The following is a 19,688-nucleotide window of genomic DNA, read 5'->3' as shown; positions in this document are numbered from 1 at the left end:
TTTGTGCTATGTAAAACAAGCAATTGTTCTCTTGGATCACTCTTACATACATATGAAATTTAATCAAGAACAACCTTAATGAGATTTTAAAAAGTTTAAAAGTTTTAAAGAAAAGCATATTTTGGTTATGTTAGTAATACACGTTTATGCAGCTTGAGTTTTTTTCTTCTGTGAATGCCTATGTGTGTTTGTGCAAACCTTGTCAGACATCAGTTTTGGGATTATAACATTTTATTTCTTGCTTTTGCCACTTCCTGTAGTATGGGAAAACAGAAGCCATTAATGCACAGAGGCACAGAGAATGTCTGAGTTATTCAGAGGCACATAAAGCTGGCTCAGAGCCATGTGCCCGTTCTTGTAGATGTTTCAGAAGCTGCTGTTACATCAAAGGTTACATCTGGGAAATGGTTGGTGCCACAATGAGAAGGTTCCTCTTGCTGCCAACCAATGTATTATGTAATCCATGTAAGGAGAAAAATGAATTTGTAGCCACTAGATAGGACCTTAGAATGCAATCCCAAAGCTCTTGATTCTATTTGTTCTGTTTTTGTAACTTACAGATTATATCCCAGCTCCCTCATTCTCCCATGCTTTCTTACTCCCCAAACCAAAGCTGTCTGTCCTCTGTCCCCTCTGTATTAAATACAGGCTTTATCTGTCAATGTGATGTGTATGAGAAGATTTTCTGTTTGGGCAGTCAGTACAGTAAGTTCTCTGTATCCATGCTGCTCAGTATGGTATCAGGTAGCCACTTGTGACTATTTCAATTTACAGTCAAAAACACAAAGTACATGGGGTTGGGAATGTGGCTTAGTGGTGGAGTGCTTGCCTAGCATGCATGAAGTCCTGGGTTGATTACTCAGTACCAAATAAACAGACAAAGCTAGAAGTGGCACTGTGGCTCAAGGGTAGGGTGCAAACCTTGAGCAAAAGAAGCTCAGGGACAGTGCCCAGGCCCTGAGTTCAAGCCCAGCACTAGCAAAAACAAAAAAACAAAAACCAAAAAACCCACAAAGTTCAATTCCTCAGTTTATTAGTGGAATTTCAAGTGATAGCTTGATCGAGACTTGTTATGAGGTGAAATTAGGTACTAGTTACTAGTACCTTATTACACTAATTTGTACTGTGTCTACTGCCCTGGCTACAAGACAAGCAATATATAGAGTAGAGCAGTCATGAGAAGCTCTTGCTGTCAGTTATGAACTGAAGTAAGTTATTGAAATCTGAGAATTAGCCATTTGACCTTTTTGCTTACAGTGGTCCAACTTAGGTCTGAAGATTGTTTATTTGCCCACTGATAGCAATAATCAAATATATTTAGGGGCTAGATATATGGCTGAAGAGGTAGGGCTCTTGTCTAGCAAGTTTGAGGGCTTGAGAGTTCAAACCCCAGTACTGTTAAAAAAAAACAAAAACCAAAAAGTTAATGATGGAAGCAATTCTGGAATAGAAAATTTGTAAGAATAGTCAAGAAAAATTGGAAATAAGAGTCTTCATTAAGCATCAAAAATTTAAATATCAAGTAGCATACTTTATATACATTAATATATACATATTAAATTAATATATACATTAAATGTATATATACATTATATACATTAAATTGTACCTCATTAATATGTACAAGTTTTGTGTTTTTATGTATCAGTTAAAAATGAGTTAACGTTATGTAATTCTAGTGGAAATATATTCAAACACTAAATTATAGGTTCATTAAATGATCTCGGGTTTATTTTATTTTGGGTAGTATTGGGGTTTTAACTTGGGGTCTTATACTTGCCACATGAGTCACTCTGCCAGTCCTTTTTGCATTGATTATTTTTGAGATAGGGTCTCACATAATATTCAGACTGGGCTAGATTGCCTCCTGTTTGATTCCCTGTATAGCTGGAATTAAAGGTGTACACCCCCAAGAGTAGCTGTAGGTGGGATGATAGGTGTATACTACTGTGACCATTGGCTGGGTTCTTGAACTTCTTGCCTGATCCCTGATCTCTGATCTCTTACTCCCAGGTAGATAGAATTACAGTTGAACCAATACACCTAGCTAGGGAATATTTTATAATATTGAGATGGGGAAGCCAAAGATTCTCCTGTAAAACAGAAAAGATAAATGCCATCCTGACATGAGAGAGACTGTGTAAGAAAAAGGATGAGGTCGGGTGCTGGTGGCTCATGCCTGTATTCCTAGCTATTCAGGAGGCTGAGATCTGAGGATCTCGGTTCGAAGCCAGCCCGGGCAGGAAAGTCTGGAAGTGGCGTTGTGGCTCAAGTGGTAGAGCACTCGCCTTGATCTGAAGAGGGCAGAGACAGTGCCCAAGCCCAGAGTTCAAGGCCCGTGACAGACCAAAAAAAGAAAAAGTATGAGTATTCATAATGTATAGAGCCCTTGAAAGTTGATTTAAGAAAACCAACTAAAAAAGGTACAAAGAACGAAGATGATTTCCAGGAGAAATTGACCAGGTATTAAAGAGGTAAAAATTTAGACAGAGTAACTACCATTGACTGAAAAAAGAAGGTTAATATGTAATGTTATTCAGAGTACTGCTATACAAATTGCTGATAATTGGCATAATGTTTTTATGGAGCATTTTGGCAATATCTATTAAGGTGAAAGAAAGGGTGTCCTGGCAGAGGACAATCTTGTCTTCAGAAGCACTGGTCCAGAGGTGTTCCTATTTAGTTGATAGTCTTAAGTCATCCAGGTTTAAACTTAAGTTATTAGGTTAAGCCTTCTAGGTACTATGTATTTTATGAATAATTGTATAGTTTATCTGTAATGTGAAAATTGATTATGCATTGAGTGTATCCTGCTTTGTAACATCACCAACAAAACCCAATGTACAGATTGCTGCTAATGTCATTTACTGTCCTTTTTTCTCTAGCTATACCAAATGGTTTTGGAACCAGTCCACTAACTCCTTCTGCTAGGATATCAGCACTAAATATCGTGGGGGATCTCTTACGGAAAGTAGGGGTAAGCATTTAGTTATTTATCACGAGGTGTTTCCACTGCGGGGGTGGTGTTGAAATAAGGGAAGGAAAAAAGAATACCTTTCTGTGGTAAGAATTGTCAGGAAGCTGAGCAGTGCAGGCATCCAGTGTGAGCTGTCTGGACTAGTGTCCAGGTGAATACCCCAGCACTGGCTAGCAGCACTTCTGCATGAGGGCCAGGCTCTGAGGTGATGTGGCACTTAACTCTTCTCCATTGTGCCTATAGCGTGATGCCTTTGTCCTTGTTTCAGACACTTCCCCTGAGGCCTGGTTTGAGCTCTTGTAATCCTGGTCTTTGCCTGTCTCTTTTATCTTCCTCGTCCTTTTCCCATCTTTTATTTTGTAGGGCACTAGCAGTTGGTTCATGGCCTGACCACTATTTCTCTGTCTTAATGCTCTTGGGCCATCTCATCTCCAGTGCCTTCTCTTTGGCTCAAGTCTCATATTCCAGAACAGTTTGGCTTTTGAAATATTACGGTCTCTATTTTTTCTTACTCTTATTTTTTTCTTATTGGAGATAGTATCTTCCTTCATTGTCCAAACTAGTCTCAAACTACTGCTCCAAGTGATTCTCCTGTCTACATGTCCAGCTCCTTTTTTTTTTTTTGGGTCCGCTCGTGGGGCTTGAACTCTGGGCCTGGGCGCTGTCCCTCAGCTCTTCAGCTCAAGGCTAGCGCTCTACCACTTGAACCACAGCACCACTTCTGGCTTTTTTCTTTTTGCTTATGTGGTGCTGAGGAATTGAACTCAGGGCCTCATGCATTCAAAGCAAGCGCTCTACTGCTGAGCCACCTTCCCAGCCCCATGTCCAGCTTCTTGTTCAGTCTTTTATTGCTTAATATTTACTCTTTGACCTTATCAAGAGTAATGCCATTTTATTGTGTACTACTAGGGTGTCAGCTCAGGACCTCATATTACTAGGCAGGCACTCTGTCATTTGAATCACATCTCTATCTTTTATGCTTCAGTTACTTTTCAAATACAATCTCATATGATCCTCCTACCTATGTCTCCCATGCACTTGTTTGTTGAGGTGGATACTTAGCAACTTTTTTCCCTGGGCTAGTGTCAAATTTTAGTCATCCTATATCTGCTTCCCAAATAACTGGGGTTACAGACATGAGCCACCACACCCAGTATTTATATCCTGTCTCTTGCTTTCATTTCCTTTCTACTCCTCCACTATCCCACTATTCACACTTAATTCTTGCTGTTGGTTGAAGGAGACTTGCAATTTAGAACAAAGAGGCTGGATGACTGGAAACAGGCTCATACAGATTCTTCACTACTGTATAGTCAGCACTTTTAACTTCACTGCCTTCTGTGTATCCCTCAAGTGACTGACTTTGCTTTTTTAATAATTAACTCATTACATTCCACCGTTCACTACCCCTTCACTTATTTGTGTGAGGCATTTTTTCTAAAAAAAATGTAGAAGTTGAAGTATACTTTAGCTAATGAAGAATTGGAAATCTAAGACACAGTCTCATGTTTGCTTTTTCTGACTCCTAAAATAGATTCTTTTCTAACCATCAGATTAGCTCCAAATCTTCACTTTAAAAACTTACTATAAAAAGCAATGTGCATGAATGATTCATGCAGTGTGCACAGTAATCTTCCCTTACTAAAGATAATTCTAAAATCATATTTGTTGTAAGTTAGTGTTTAACTCTGTAACATAAAATGATGTGCCTATTTGTATTTTGATTTAATCAACTTCAAACAAAAAGATTTTGAGAGAGAGAACCTACTACCTCTCAATTTTATTTCTGTTTTTTACATTGGTTAGATTTATAAATTTTAATATATATGCATATGTTCATATACAGATGTATGCATATCCACACATGTATTTCTTATGTGGGAGTGAGGATGGAATTCAGGGGCTAATGCATGCTAAGCTTGTGCTCTACCTCTGAGCTACATCCCTACTCTTGAATAACTTTATTTAGAGCTCTGAATTTATTAACTAGCTGAGCTCTTTCTTCTCTCCCTCCCCCACCTTTCTTTCCGTGTGTGTGTGTGTGTGTGTGTGTGTGCGTGTGTGTGTGTGCATGCGCGTGCGAAAGGAGAAAGAGGGGGGAGAGAGAGAGAGAGAGAGAGGAGAGAGAACCTTATGCTCTAGCTCTGCTTTCTTTAGCCTGTAGTTAGCTGTTGGTCTACTAGTTGAGCAGTACCTCCAGTTCCAGCTTTTTGCTAGTTAATTAAGAGATAAGAGACTCTTGGATTTGTCTGCCCTGAATGGCTTTGAACCGTGATCCTCAGATCTCAGCCTCCTGAGTAACCAGGTTATAGGGATGAGTACCTAGACTGCTATTTTTTTTTTTTTTGGTTGGTCATGGGACTTGAACTCTGGGCCTGGGTGCTGCCCCTCAGCTCTTCAGCTCAAGGCTGGCGCTCTACCACTTGAGCCACAGCGCCACTTCCAGCCTTTTCTGCTTATGTGGTGCTGAGGAATCGAACCCAGGGCCTCATGCATGCAAGGCAAACATTCTACCATTGAGCCACCTTCCCAGCCCCATTTTTTTTTATTCCTTTTTTGTTTTTGTCAGTCATAGGGCTTGAACTCAAGACCTGTACAGTCCCTGAGCTTTTTTATTCAAGGCTATAGTGCTCTACCACTTTGAGCCACAGCTCCACTTCTGGTTTCTGGTGGTTATTTGTTGATAAGAGTCTGATGGACTTTCCTGCCTGGGCTGATTTTTGAACTGTGATCTCAGCCTTCTAAGTAGCTAGAATTATAAGTGTGAGCCACAGGCACCCGGCCGGCTGTCCCTTTTTAAGGGACAACTAACTATATTGGTTGTGAGTTCTTACTTAGTTCCAAAATTGAAGATTAGTCATGCAGTATTTACAATATGATGTCTATAATACACATTATCACAAGATTACAAGAGAGGAGGGCCTATGCTCTATATTTGTCCCACTTAACAAGTATTTTGGATATCTCATTCTTTTTTCTTCTTGTTTTTTTTTTTTTTTTTTTTGGTTGGTTGTGGGGCCTGTGTGCTGTCCCTCAGCTCTTCAGCTCAAGGCAAGCACTCTATCACTTGATCCATAGTGTCACTTCTGGTTTTCTGGTGGTTTATTGTGCAGCTAAGATTCTGACAGACTTTTCTGCCTGGGCTGGCTTTGAAACAGTGATCCTCAGATCTCAGCCTCCTGAGCAGCTAGGATTGTATGTGTGAGCTGTCAGTGCCCGGCTGGACATCTCATTCTTTAACTGTAACTCTTAATTTATGTTTTTGTCATAGTTGACTTGCATGTTTCCTGTTTTCCTAGCATTTAAAATCTTTGTTCTTGTTGAGGTAGAAGAAACACATTTTCTCTGCTTACCTTCCAGTTTTTCCTTCTGTCCCTCAATTCCATATTCATTTTCTAGATTCCTTCTTTGCTTTAGTACTATAAGTAATTTATTCAGAGGTGTTGGAGTTGTCCATTCCACTAAGGTGTCCCTAAGGTTTGGTGTGCTGTACCGACTATGCTGAACACTTCTGTGCATATTTTCTACTTCTGTATGCACCTTTGTCAGTTGCCTTGAACTAGAAGCCCCTTCCCCACTAGAATCCTCTTCCCAGGGCAAAATCAAGGCCATCTGGTTTAAACTTACTTGATTTCCTCTATTATCTTCTGATATTACCTTCCTGCTATTTCTCTAGCCTTTTCCTCCCTCACCCCCCCCCCTTTCATTTTTTTGGTTGCTGTTATTGGGGCTTAAACTTAAAGGACCTCTTTTTTTCAGTTGGCTTTTTCACTTAAAGTGTGATCTACTGCTTGAGCCACACTTCATTTCTAGCTTTTTGCTGGTCAGATAAGAGCCTCTGGCATGTCTGCCTAGGTTGACTTTGAGCCTTGACCCTCAGCTCTCAGTCTCCTGTGTAGCTAGGATTACAGGTGTAAAACATTTGATGCCTCTTTTTTTTTAATGTAAAAAATAAAAAATAAAAGCAGTTGTTTTCTTTTTGCTACATTTCTCTTTAACCATTGTTCTCTCTCCCTCTTATGGCCAGGCCTTTTAAAGTCTGCATATATTGTTAGTATTTTGATTGCACATGTAATCCCCAGGCATTCTGACCTCTGCTCTGTTCCCTGCTCCAGCCACTAAAAGTGCTTACTGCTGATCTCAGTGCTGACAAATCCAATGTGTGCTGTCCTTATTTTATGTGAAACATTCAACACCAACCTGTTTGTCTTCTCTGAGTTTTCCTTTCTTCTGCACCCCTGATACTGTTTCAGGGATGATCCCACTTTCTGTGCATTCCTCTTCATCTTCTTGTCTGCCCATTCTTTCAGTGTTGGTTTATTAAGAGTTCTTCCTTGCTTTTCTGATCTTCACAGGCATGATTTTATCTATCCCTGGGTGTGGATAGCTTCCAATTCTTAAAATTGTAGACTACCTTCTCCCCTTGAAAAGCTTTGTTGATGGCACCTGTGTCTCTGAATCCTCAAATATAACTTGTGCCTGCCTTGGGGTTAAAGCTCACACACATTTGAATGAATAGACAAGTCTCTTTATGGAAATAAGGAACTAGTGGTGCTCTGCCTGTTGTAGATAATTTACTACCACTGAACATTGCTCATTCAGAGCGTATCCTACAAGGTCATTACCTCCATTTGCTGGATTTCATTTCATTTATTTTATTTTCTGTCCTAGAGCTTGAACTCAGAGCCTGGATGCTGTCCCTGAGCTCTTTTGCTCAAGGCTAGTGCTCTACTACTTGAGTCACAGCTCTACTTTTGGCTTTTTGATGAATAATTGGAGATAAGAGGCTCACAAACTTCTCTGTCTCTGCTGGCTTTGAACCTCAATCTTCAGATCTCATCCTCCTGAGTAGCTAGGATTAAAGGCTTGAGCCACCAGCACCCAGGTGTTAAGAGTTTTTTTTTTTTATTGAAATGATGGAGGTAGGATGTCCATATGGAATCTCAAAGTGAAGTGTGTGTTAACTGTGGATTTTATTTATTTGTGCATTTCTAATCTTCTAATATTGTGGATAATAAAACCTGTCCCTCCCTTTGCTATATTTGATTGGGCAGAGTATTAATGGGAAAATGGGAGTTTGTAATACCCTTATGGGAACAGATGAGAAATGCCTGTTCTTTGGGGGAGCTGGCACTTTGCAGTTGACATGGCAGGTGTAAAGTAAGGGCACTTGATTTGCAGGTAAGTGCCTAAGGTCCAGGCCCACTTACAGGCCAATTATTTAATTACAGACGGAGTGAGTATCAGGTAAACATTTAAAAGTGTGCTTTTTAAAAAGAAAATGGCTTTTTATTTTAAATGAGGGATTGTAAATGTTTAAATCTACTCTGATGCAGTGGATAAAACAAGAAGAATCTATAAGAAGAATTTGCTGTATTTAAAAACATTCAAAGTGAGGTTTTTGGATTTTTTACAATGCTTGTTTCCTACACATTACACACATACATACCAGTCCCAGCCTTACCATCAGACTACAAAATAACAAATAATGGATGATTGGTCTCTCCTCATACCCCTAAACTCACAAACACACTCATTTCCTCCCTCCCCATCTCTCTTCCTGTCTTCCCTCTCTTCCCTCACTCTTCTTCTCTCACCCCAATCCCAGCCAGTAGGCTACAAGTTAACCATACCTCCACAAATAATAGATCTGGGATGTTTTGTATCTACCTATGTCATATCTTTGTTAGTTGTAAGGTGTGGCTAATTCCTTATCCTTCAGTAAATTGAGAGGAGTACGTAAAATCTCTGAGGTCATTAGAAAGGGAGTCAGCACAAACATCCCTCTTGTAATTAGAAAGAGGATTCATTATGGCTTATCTGCTGTTATCCTTCTGGAAAGTAAGGGTTAAGGCCTGATTATAGAAATGATTTGAAATGCAAATTTTCCTGTGTAGCTACTGTTTTGACAATCAAATCATTTCTTTTTTCTTTCATAGGCTTTAGAATCCAAATTAGCAGCTTGCAGGAATTTTGCAAAGGACCAAGCATCACGAAAATCCTATATTTCAGGGAACGTTAACTGTGGGGTGATGAATAGCAATGGCACAAAGTTCTCTCGATCAGGACACACGTCCTTCTTTGACAAAGGGTAAGTACTGGACTTTCTGAGTGATTATTTTAGAGTAGTAACACTGCAGATTTTTAGGTTAGATTACTGAAGTCTTGAGAAGGTAAACTCACTTTGATAAACTTGCCTGAAAGCTTGTTCTTGGAGTCTAGAGATGGTAAACTCAGCTTGATAAACTTACCTGAAGCTTGTTCTCATTCAAATCTTGGGGGGCAGACATCTGTTATTGTGTTATTGCCTTCTGGTCTCTGTGGAGTCTGTTGCCCAGGCATCTGGAGTTTGCAGTAGTGCTGGGCTTGGGAGAGCCTCAGGGCTTTGATGTGGCCTGTCCTCTCCAGGGACACTGTTCTCCTGGGAGACTTTGTCAGCAGATCTTTTAAAAGATTATTTATATGCAATTATGTACAGTTTATGCAGACTTAAGTCTTTTATCTGAAAATTTTAGAAAAACATAAAGCCAGGCTGGGAAGGTGGCTCAGTGGTAGAGTGCTTGCCTTGCATGCCTGAGGCCCTGGGTTCAATTCCTCAGCACCACATAAGCAAAAAGAAAAAAAAAGCCGGAAGTGGCACGATGGCTCAAGTGGTAGAGCGCTAGCCTTGAGCTGAAGAGCTGAGGGACAGCGCCCAGGCCCAGAGTTCAGGCCCCACGACCGGAACCCCCCCAAAAAAATAAAAATAAAAAACATAAAGCCCTTGAAGTATCTAGACTCGGATCAAATACAGTTGAGAAAAGAATAAACTTCTGTAGGAAGTGAAAGCTTCTTGTGAGAATTGAAATAAACAAAAAGTCTCATAAGAACAATGGTATAGTCTTAATAGAGCATTTCCTTTGGTATGGAAGTATGTGAAGCAGAAAGTAGCTCTTCTGTCTTCACAGTTTTTTGCATTCTTTTGTTTGTTTGTTTGGTTGTTTTGGGGCTTGAACTCTGTGCTGGGCTCTGTCCTGAGCTCTTCAGCTTAAAGGCTAGCCACAGTGCCACTTCTGGTTTTCTGGTGATTAATTGGAGATAAAAGTCTCATGTCTGGGCTGTCTTTGAACCGGATCCTCACATCTCAGCCTCCTGAGCAGTTAGGATTGATTACAGGTGTGTGCCACTAGTGCCAGGCTAGGTTTCTGCATTCTTAAGTTATTCTTAAGTATGTAGTCATATTTAATGCATCTACTGTAAGCTTTTCTTTTTTTTTAACACACTTATGAAATTATACTTGAAATATTGCTCTGCCATATGTGATGACTTACCTTGCCAGTCTCTTTCTAAGTCAGAACATTCTACCTGATTTTTATTTTTAGTAGTGTATAGCTATCCCCTTGTTACAGGTATGACTTTTTTTTTTTTTTGAGGGCTTAGATTCAGGGTCTGAGTGCTGTCCCTTAGCTTTTCCTCTCAAGGCTGGTGTTCTACAACTCTAGCAACATCTTCACTTTGGACTTTTTGCTGGTTAACTGGGGATGAGTTTCATAGACTTGCCTGGGCTGGCTTCAACCCACACTCCTGAGTAGCTAGGATTACAGGTGTGAGCCACCAGCACCCAGTGCTATCTTATTACAGGGAAGCAGTTAGGACTTGTAACCTGGAGATGCTGACCATGCAACTTCAGGTAGTGGTTACTGGACTAGCAACTGAGGCATCCATGATGTCTTGCCATCTCTGTCTTGTGAGTCACAGATAGTTCTTTCTTGTTTTTCTGTGTAAACAATGGTGGACAATTATAGAAAATTCCACAATATCTTAAACTTTCTTTTTTGTGGTCCTCTATAATTATGGTTTGTTTGGAAGGACCAGATCTATGTACCGTTGACTCTTACAAAGTGTGTCTTACTGTTTCTCCTTATAGTTGGATGCTCTGGTTCATTTTTGTACTTTGACACTTTTATCCTGAACTATACACTTTTCATTAAGGCCATTCTACTAAAACACATTCTAAAATATCAAGTATAAAATAAGTAGAATTTTAATCTTTGGGGTTCCTCAGGTGGAATAAGTATAAATTTAATTTTCTACAGGCTTAAGGGTTTCAGGCAAACTTGGCAGTGTTCCTGTTTTTGTACATGGAAAATGGGTAGTGGCACATAGAATGGGTAGAGTAGCCCTATCCCCCAAATGATGCAGAGAAAAATCTAGGGAAAATCTTCAAGAGTATTAGAAGCAGTATGTCTGATTTTTCCTGAAACTTATCTTTACCTTCAGTAGAGTAGTTATTAGTCTGTCTCTACAATCTCATTTCTTGGTGGGACTTGGGCATCTTGTGACATGAGAAAAGGCATAAACGAGACTTGGCTTGGTGAGCAGGAGTCTTTGAGCATGGAATGTGCTTCCGATGGTTATGACCATCAGGGCTCATTGAGCCTGCCTTCCACCTGCCTCCCATTAGAGAGCAGGCCTGGTCCCTGTATGCACCTGCTGTTGGGAATAGCTGAAACTGGAGTAGCCTTGGGCTCTCTGCCTGAAGCCCTTCCCCAGGCAGCCTAGAGGTAGAGTAGCTAGTACTTTTGAACAGATCTGAAAAAAGTGCATCCTGATAGAACCAGGTATTTGAATTTGATTTTCATTTGTACAAATTTAATGATGTATTGCTTCTACCAAGAATGGAATATGCTTTTACAGACTAGCCCTTGGACAACAAGCATTTAGCTTATCAGACAGTAGATTGTGTATGCACACTACTGTTGTTGCTTGAAGAATCTTTATTTAGCTACCACATTCCTGCGGAAGTTCTTTTGTGGGTTCATGGTGTTTCTATTTCCTCATTGCTTTTCTTCTCTTCTGTCTTTTTTCAGTCTGCTTGGCTTTTTACTTCTAGCCTTTCTTTTTCTCACTTTGCAAAAGGAAGAGGGCAGCCAGCTCAATCCTCAGATCTGTTATTAAATCTGGCTGGTTTAAAAAAAAAAAAAAGAGTCAGGGGCTGGGAAAGTGGCTCAGTGGTGGAGTGTTTGCCTTGCATGCATGAGGTCCTGGCTTCGATTCCTCAGTACCACATAAGCAGAAAAAGCTGGAAGTGGTGCTGTGGTTCAAGTGGTAGAGTGCTCGCCTTGAATTGAAGAGCTGAGGGACAGTGCCCAGGCCCAGAGTTCAGGCCCCCATGACTGACCAAAAAAAAAGCAGCCAATCTTTGTAGGAGTGTAGAAGGATGGCTTGTCATTTCAGCATGCTGCGCCTCTGTCTCTACTGAAGAGGTGCTGGTAGCTCCAGCCTACTAGTGTGGGGTGAGCATGTCCCTCCACCTTCATCTCCCATAGTCTTTGCATGCAGTGAAGCCCTACCATATAAAACTGCAGCTACACCAGATGTGTTGCTTTATGAGATTAAGTTCCAATTGTTGGAGGGCTTCTTGGAACCATGATTTTATCTAGTCTAGGATCACACTGCTAGTTTCTCAAAGACTGCCGTTTCTACTCGGATTTGTTCCTCCCACCACTCCTAACTCTGCTCTTTATGCCCCCTAAAAGTCTACAGAGTTCATGTGTGATATGGTCCCTTGAATTTGCTGTAAGATTAGACATTCTTTTTTTCTCCGCAACTTTAGCTTTTATGTATCACTTGCTCTATTTTTGCAAGCCAGTCTTATTTCCTTCAGGTGGTGTGGAGGTGGGCATGGACTAATTTTAAGGCATGATGTGAAAATTGTATTATTGTTTAATATTTTTTCCTTTTTTTTATTAGGCAAGAAAAAGTCATATTTCCCACGTTGTTCATGGGTAACTGAATGTTTGCTGTGCTTTCTTCCTCTCTTTCTTAATCATGGTGTGGAAGAGACATTAACAAACTGGTTTAACTAACTGCTTGGGCTGACTCAGCTTTAACTGACTTACAGACCATGAGTGAGCCTCTGAGATCCTGTCTCACTTGACTGTCTACCATTACTGTTAGTTCAGCTGTGCAGATCCACACCACACCAGTGGTTTGGTATGGTGACATTTGCCCCATGTCTTAGCTACCTGGGAGGCTGAGGAAGGCCAGAAGATTAGCTTAAGCCCAGGAGTTCAGGACCAGCTTTGAACCCAGTGAAACCCTGCCTCGACCAAACCAAACCAGACAGTGAACTCGCTGGTCCTGGGTGGCTGCTCGACTCCCTGGTTGCACTTCCCATGTAGCGTAGGGTGGGCTGACTGCCAGGCCCGAGGATCCCATTTCACTGTCTTCATGGAGAATGGGCTCCTCCTGTTCTCCGATTGTTTGTTTTCTGAAACCAGGCACTAATGATAATGGACTCCCCTGCCGCTGTGTCTGTTCTTGTATTCCTAGATTAAACTAGGATTAAACTGTAATGGGAGATGGGTCATGTGTAAGATCAGTTCTATGATTCAGAACTGCTTTTCAGTTAGCAGCAAGCTCCTGCTTGGAGTTCTGTTTATCCTTGTGGGCTCTGGTGTGTCCTCTCCTCTTCTGAGTTCGTGAGCTGCCTTTGTTTTCTGCTGCCCTCTCATGTACTGACCTTGCTTCCTTGGCAGACTAGTTTCCTTCCTTTATCTCTGTTGTGTTAGATATATTGTTTTCCTGATTTCTGAATGCACATGGACTCTTTGCTTCCATTCACTACTTCTGTTGCCATTTTACATTGGCTGTAGCACCTTTTTCTTAGCTGGAACCTGTACTTTTCCTTAACTAGATGAATTGTACAGGCTTGAACACTTTTGCATATAACTAATTTCCAGGGCTCTCTCTCCATTCCTGTCTCCCTTCAGTTCTCTGGGGTCCATGGGATATGATTCTTGGGCTCTTTGGCTCTTCTGGGCACATATGGAGGTGTTTCTTCTCTCAGGAATCTTTTCCCACTGCAGATTTTTGATTGAAAATTCCACCTGTAGGTCAGCTTTTCTTCTCCCTCTGGCTTTAACTTCCCACTTCTTGATTCAGACAAGTGCTAGGTGAGACCCTGGCAGGTTGTCCTCTTTCTACTAGCTTCCCTCCCAAGTCAAGGGTTGCATCTGTATCCACACAGAGACTAAGCTTACCCTTGTGCGTCCCTGGCCATGCTGCTTATAGTCCTCTGCTATCGCTGATCTTTACTGGGAGTATAAAAGTGGCTGCCCGCTGAGGGCTGCCAAGTGCCCTGGGCCTCTGGAGGCAGGCTGTGGGCTTGACTTCCCTACCCAACAACTCACTGGGTGAGCTTGGGTTACTGCCTTAGCTCTGTAACAATGGAGATGAACTTGATGTTCCTTAAAAGTTTATCTAACTTGAAAATACTATACCTGCAAGTGGAGCCACCCTCTGCTTGCTGCTTTTGCACACTTTGTTGGACTAGGTGGCAAAATAGTGGCATCTGATAGTGCTCCCTGTCTGCTGAGATTTGGGGGTTGTTTGCAGCACAGCTTCCCCTGTCATAACACTGTGAGGCCAGACAGTTGAGATTCATGTTGCATGTGTAGTTCTTCTGGGAATTTCTAGAAGCAGGCACTGGAAACTCTGGTACTAGATAGATGGAGCTTATTAGGTGATAACTACAGTGGCAGGTAGGATGTGGCCCAGGCATATAGCTCTGAGAAATAAGGAAGGATGATTTAAAGTTTTCAAACATTAAGGGCTCAAAATCCTATCCCAGGAAAAGGGGAAATCTAGGTAGAACAAGCTGCAAAAGGACAGATGACATATTACAGCTTCCTTGCCTGTGCTCTTGGCCCTGATTTTATGCATGAAATCTGGACTGTGCTTACTTTCTTGGAATGTGAAGTCTGTCTCTTCAAAGTATTATATGCCATGTATCTCTGCATGCTCATTTCTGTATATGATTACAGACTTCTTCAACCTACAGAGCTGTGTTTTGCAGGGAATGCCCAGCTTCTCTTTTTGTTTTCTTGAGAGTCTCTCTCTCCATGAGTTAATATTCAGCTACCTGGGCCCCTCCATGACCAATGGGGTGACAGTGACAGGCAAGTTGGCTGTGTCTCCCAAACTGCTAGTGCAACAGATTCTTTTAGGAAGGCTACAGGCAGGAAGGCGCTCCACCTCTCTTTCCTTCCCTCCCTCCTCGCTTCCTATAACTGTGCTGCCAAGCGCAGTGGCTGGGGCTTGCCATCTTGCTGGGTGTGCATGGATGCTAAGTATGGGGCTGAGCTGAAAAAAGGCAAAACTACTCCTACCCATCTGTCTTGGCTTGCTAAGCAATTCTTTAAAAAGTTATTTTTCTCCCTTATTAACATATTTATATTATAAGAGGTCTGGAAAATAATAAATTATAAGTAGTGAACAATTTACCCACAATCCAGAGGGAAGAAAAGTAACTACTGTTAAGTTTTCCTCCTATTTTACACACATACACATTACTAACAATATGTGTTTAAACATATATGTGTGTGTATATATATATATATATATATATATAGATATAGAATCTGTGCATTCTATATTCATATATATGTGTGTGTATCTATGTGTATATATATTTATATATATACATTCTAGACATAGGTACATAGACAGTGACACCTATGTAGCACTTTAGTATGGAATCTAGGATATATACTTGATACTTTTTCTTCATATCACTTGGATATACACAGTTGGGTAGCTGCTGCTTTTTTGATATAGTATTTCAGAACATTCTGAGTATTTTCCCATGCTATTAAAAATTACATGGAATGTTTTTTTGGTGCCATCCTGGTGCTTGAACTCAGGACTTGGGGCTGTCCCTGAGCTTCTTTTGCTCAAGGCCAGTGCTCTACTACTTGAGCCACAGCTTGCTCTCTCTTTTTTTTAAAGTACTTTATTGGAGATAAAGAGTCTCATAGACTTTTCTGCTCCAGTTGGCTTTGAATTGCTATCTCAGATTTCAGCCTCCTGAGTAGCTAGTAGGTGTGAGCCATTGGCACCTGTATTTTTTATGGTTATATTTATATTTTGCCGTTTTGTTATACAATTATTTATTTAACTAGGTCCCTATGCCAGCTTTTAGACTTGGTCTATGGGAGAAAAATATTAGTGCTGCAGCTCCAGTAGCCAGTGTGATGAAGTTGCTTAGTTGGTTGTGGTACCTTAGGACTGCGAACCTCCCATTTTCTAACCTGTGCTTTCTGCGCAGCTGCTCATTCCTCATGTGATCAGGTTTCTACTGTGGATCAGGAAGAGGATGAATTATAGAAAGCAGATGAATTTGATTATGGTTTGTAGAGTGATCTAAAATGTTTTCTCTTTCTTTTTCCCTTCCGCCCTCTCTGGTCACCCCCACAGGGCAGTAAACGGCTTTGATCCAGCCTCTCCTCCTCCTGGTCTGGGCTCTTCACGCCCCTCATCAGCACCGGGTATGCTGCCTCTCAGTGTGTGAGTGCCCAGCCTCCAGGTGGGGGCCCCCCCGCCCTCCTCTAACAGCCCAGGACACCCACGCCTCGCCCTTTGGTGCCTGGGCCCAGCCCTGTGCCCCTCCGTCTGCCTCCCCACAGTTGGCAGAGGGCAGGCTGCATGCAGCGGCGGCTGCTGGGCCCTGCTCAGCCCTAGGACTCTGCGTGATATCAATACTGGCTATTTTCTCTTCTTGCCGTAGTGCCGTTGGTTTCACATGATTGCACTTTTGTGGGTCACAAGGTGATACATGTGTGTATTACTTGGTCATTGGATGCAGAAGTACCCGTTCATCACACCTGCCTCATAGCCCCCCACTCTGCTGTGCTGATAGGATTTAGTTGTGTTTAGGACATTACAGATCTTCTAGAACTTCTCCCCCAATCAGGTTGACGTGTGCCCTTCTAAGCTCCGACCCAAACATCTTCAGTGCTCATAATCATGTGTCCCCCCCAGCTCCACCCCTGCCGTTTGAGCCTGTTTTTGGCGAAGAGTCAGGAAGGTCACTGAATTCGGGAACATTGTCTGCACCTTCTCATTTTACGTAAGCAGTTTCCATTCCATGGGATTGCCTCCCAAAGCAGCGAGATGCTGTCAGGGCTGCAGGTGGCAGCAGCCTCCAGGGCTGGGCACACCCAGGCTACACCTCTGTGCTGCCTCCTCCTCCTCCTTGTGCCTCAGACTCAGGGGAGGTGGTGGCAACATCCCCACCAGCTTTCCAGTCCTTCAGTTCAGCGACATCGTCTGTCCATTGCACTGGGGAAAGGTTGAGGGGCCTGATTCTGGGGGCTAGCCCATGCCAGCTTCTGGGGGCAGACTGACCAAAAGTGGTTGTCCCTTGCATCCTTTGATTGCTCTCATGCTGCACTTACTGTTTACATTTGTTTTATTGTACATAGGTTTGTAAACATTATTGCCTAAGATATTTGTATATAACTTGGGCTTTGTAGCTTTTATTTATTCAGAACTCATATGGCATGTTAATGACTTATGATGGTGTCCTACTTTGGGCAGCTGTATAGGTTCATCATGTGGCTAAAAAAATACTTCCCCTCCGAAAGAAAATCTTTTAATGTGTAAACAATAAATTTCACAGAAAATAATGATTGAGGTTGCTTTATTGGGTCTCTGCCATCCTGAGAAGAGCTTGAGCATACAAAGCCAGGTTCAAGTGTCGTCTTCATGCGGTGTGCGGACGGACGGCAGCTGTGGAGTGGGGCGAGACTCAGGTGGTCTTGGCAGATGGCTTATGCACTGAGCAGGCGTGCGTGTGCCAATCTGTGAGCCATACGTTTTCAGCTTTGTATGATTTCCAGGGGCAGCTTTGTTGAGCCTAGGCCTATACAAAAGCCTGGGGGAAGGACTAGAACTGGGAGAGAGCTTCCAGGGACAGATGGGGAGCTGGTCCTCCAGTTGTGCTGCATACAACAGTGTGTGACCACTGTTGTGCTGGGATTTGAGTTCACATGGAGTTGATCTTCTCTCATGTTGCTCTCCTACAAATGAGAGACAATGCCCGGTGCCAAGACACCTGAAGTGGGTATGAGTGCATCAGATTATTAATGCACCTACAGCAGCATAAACTGATAGTAGGTTTATAGTTTTGAAAAATGTAAGTGAATTAAAAAGCCAAGATTCCTAAGCAAATAAGGAACTAAGTCGGGATACACTCACGTTTCTTCTGTCTGCTAGTGGATGGACAGGAATGTCTGCTGTTACTGGTCCTGGACATTTTGTCCTGCGCCAACTCTCCTGGAGCCTTCTGCCACACTGTGCACTGGGCCAGCTGCTTTAAGTCTTTTAATGATGTTTAGCAGTGCTCAGCTTCTTGCCCAGCCGTGGAGGATTAGATCAGAGGTAAATTCAAATCTAAAACATCGTAAGTAGAGCTCCTTTGGCAAAAGCAATAACGAAGTTGGGAGCTCTGAGTCCTTATCCTTGGCTCTGAGTGACTTCTTAGATTCTTGTTAGCTGCAGCATTGCTGGGCTCATCCTGACAATTCTGCCAGTTGCTAGGATCAGTGGGTTGCTGGCTGGAGGAGACCCTAGCTACAGCAGTCACGAGTCATTCACAGGACGTGCCCCCTGCTCTGTGTCCAGGAGAACACTGGGTCCCAGAAAGCAGTGGTATGCTGTCATCTTCCACTCCCCCCATGAGCAGGTCTTCACTGTTTATTTTCAACTGTCAGATTTTTATAACTACTTTTACTATAAAGGTCATGTGTATAGAGAGGTTAAAGTTTCGTAAGTCAGGTAATGAGTGCATTTCTTTTTGACTGTCACCTCCTCCCTTGCTCTCTCCCAGTTTTTCCCTCCTGTCTCCACCCACAGTTCTATAGTTCATTTTCAGCATAGTGTCTGAGTACCACTGTTACATTTATTCACCCTTTGTCCATTTCTTTGCCTCCCCTTACCCGTATTCTCTCCCCCCAGACAGATAAACAAGACAAAAAGGAAAAAGAACCTCGCTTCCATTTCCTGCAGTTCATTTCAATGAAGATGCACACAGGCATTGCACCTTTGTGTTCTACTTGTAAAATTATTCTCCTTTGGTCTAGCTGTGTGTGAAAGCCTGAGTCCTGTATAATTGATCATATCTGGGTGTATTTTTTTAATTTTTTTAATAAGTGTTTTATTGTGAAAATACCATACAGAGTGGTTACAATCACATGAGCAAGGTAATGAGTACATTTCTTATCAAGCATTGTGGCCTCCTCCTTTGTTCTGGGTGTATTTTAGATTGAGCTTTTGCATATGAGGGAAAACATGCTGTTTGTCTTTCTGAGCTTGGCTTACCTCATTTAACATGATTTCTTCTCAGACCAACCATTTCCCTGAAAATGACTTTCAAATTTTTAAATATATAATTTTATTGCTATGAAGTGTTATACAGGGGCTGGGAAAGTGGCTCAGTGGTAGAGTGCTTGCCTTGCATGCATGAGGTCCTGGCTTTGATTCCTTAACACCACTTATGCAGAAAAAGCTGGAAGTGGCACTGTGGCTCAAGTGATAGAGCGCTAGCCTTGAGCTGAAGAGCAGAGGGACAGTGCCCAGGCCCAGAGTTCAGGCCCCATGACTGACAAAAAAAATTAACACAAAATGTACTCACTGTGTTAGTTTCCAAACTCTACTTTTGTCACTGGCAAAACCTCTTCAACATCTGGCAAGACTAAATATTGTAAATTAGGATTCATCTGTCTCAAAATTAAAATGTATAGATGCCAGAGACAAAAACCCATACACCATAAACCCACTTCTCCTTCTCCTGCCTGAGCAAGTATAAGTACCCGTGTACTACTCAGAAGTGGTATCATCCCATTTCCAAAAGGCAAAATTTCATAATGAATTTTTTATTTTTATTTTT

General features: G+C 41.9%; 1 protein-coding gene across 5 annotated transcripts in view; it reads left to right on the top strand.

Moving 5' to 3' along the window:
• The window catches only part of Ndel1 (nudE neurodevelopment protein 1 like 1), a 66,486-nt gene extending 47,324 nt beyond the window's left edge, over positions 1 to 19,162 (top strand). For 3 of the 5 annotated variants that reach the window (XM_070001423.1, XM_070001426.1, XM_070001422.1), the window contains exons 7-9: positions 2,886 to 2,977; positions 8,917 to 9,068; positions 16,217 to 17,427. In XM_070001423.1, coding sequence (XP_069857524.1) covers positions 2,886 to 2,977; positions 8,917 to 9,068; positions 16,217 to 16,310 — 338 coding nt within the window. In that variant the 3' untranslated portion in view covers positions 16,311 to 17,427. Of the gene's footprint in view, positions 1 to 2,885; positions 2,978 to 8,916; positions 9,069 to 12,709; positions 12,745 to 16,216; positions 17,428 to 18,757 lie in introns of those variants that run through there. The other 2 variants (XM_070001424.1, XM_070001425.1) reach the window with 2 other exon arrangements.
• Positions 19,163 to 19,688: the final 526 nt, after the last annotated feature.

This window comes from Dipodomys merriami, unplaced genomic scaffold (genome assembly GCF_024711535.1).
Source record: "Dipodomys merriami isolate MVZ:Mamm:240054 unplaced genomic scaffold, mDipMer1.0.p SCAF_59, whole genome shotgun sequence".
In the NCBI taxonomy this organism is placed as follows: domain Eukaryota; kingdom Metazoa; phylum Chordata; class Mammalia; order Rodentia; family Heteromyidae; genus Dipodomys; species Dipodomys merriami.
Note: the sequence above shows the minus strand (reverse complement) of the source record. Positions and strands in the feature narration are given on the sequence as shown.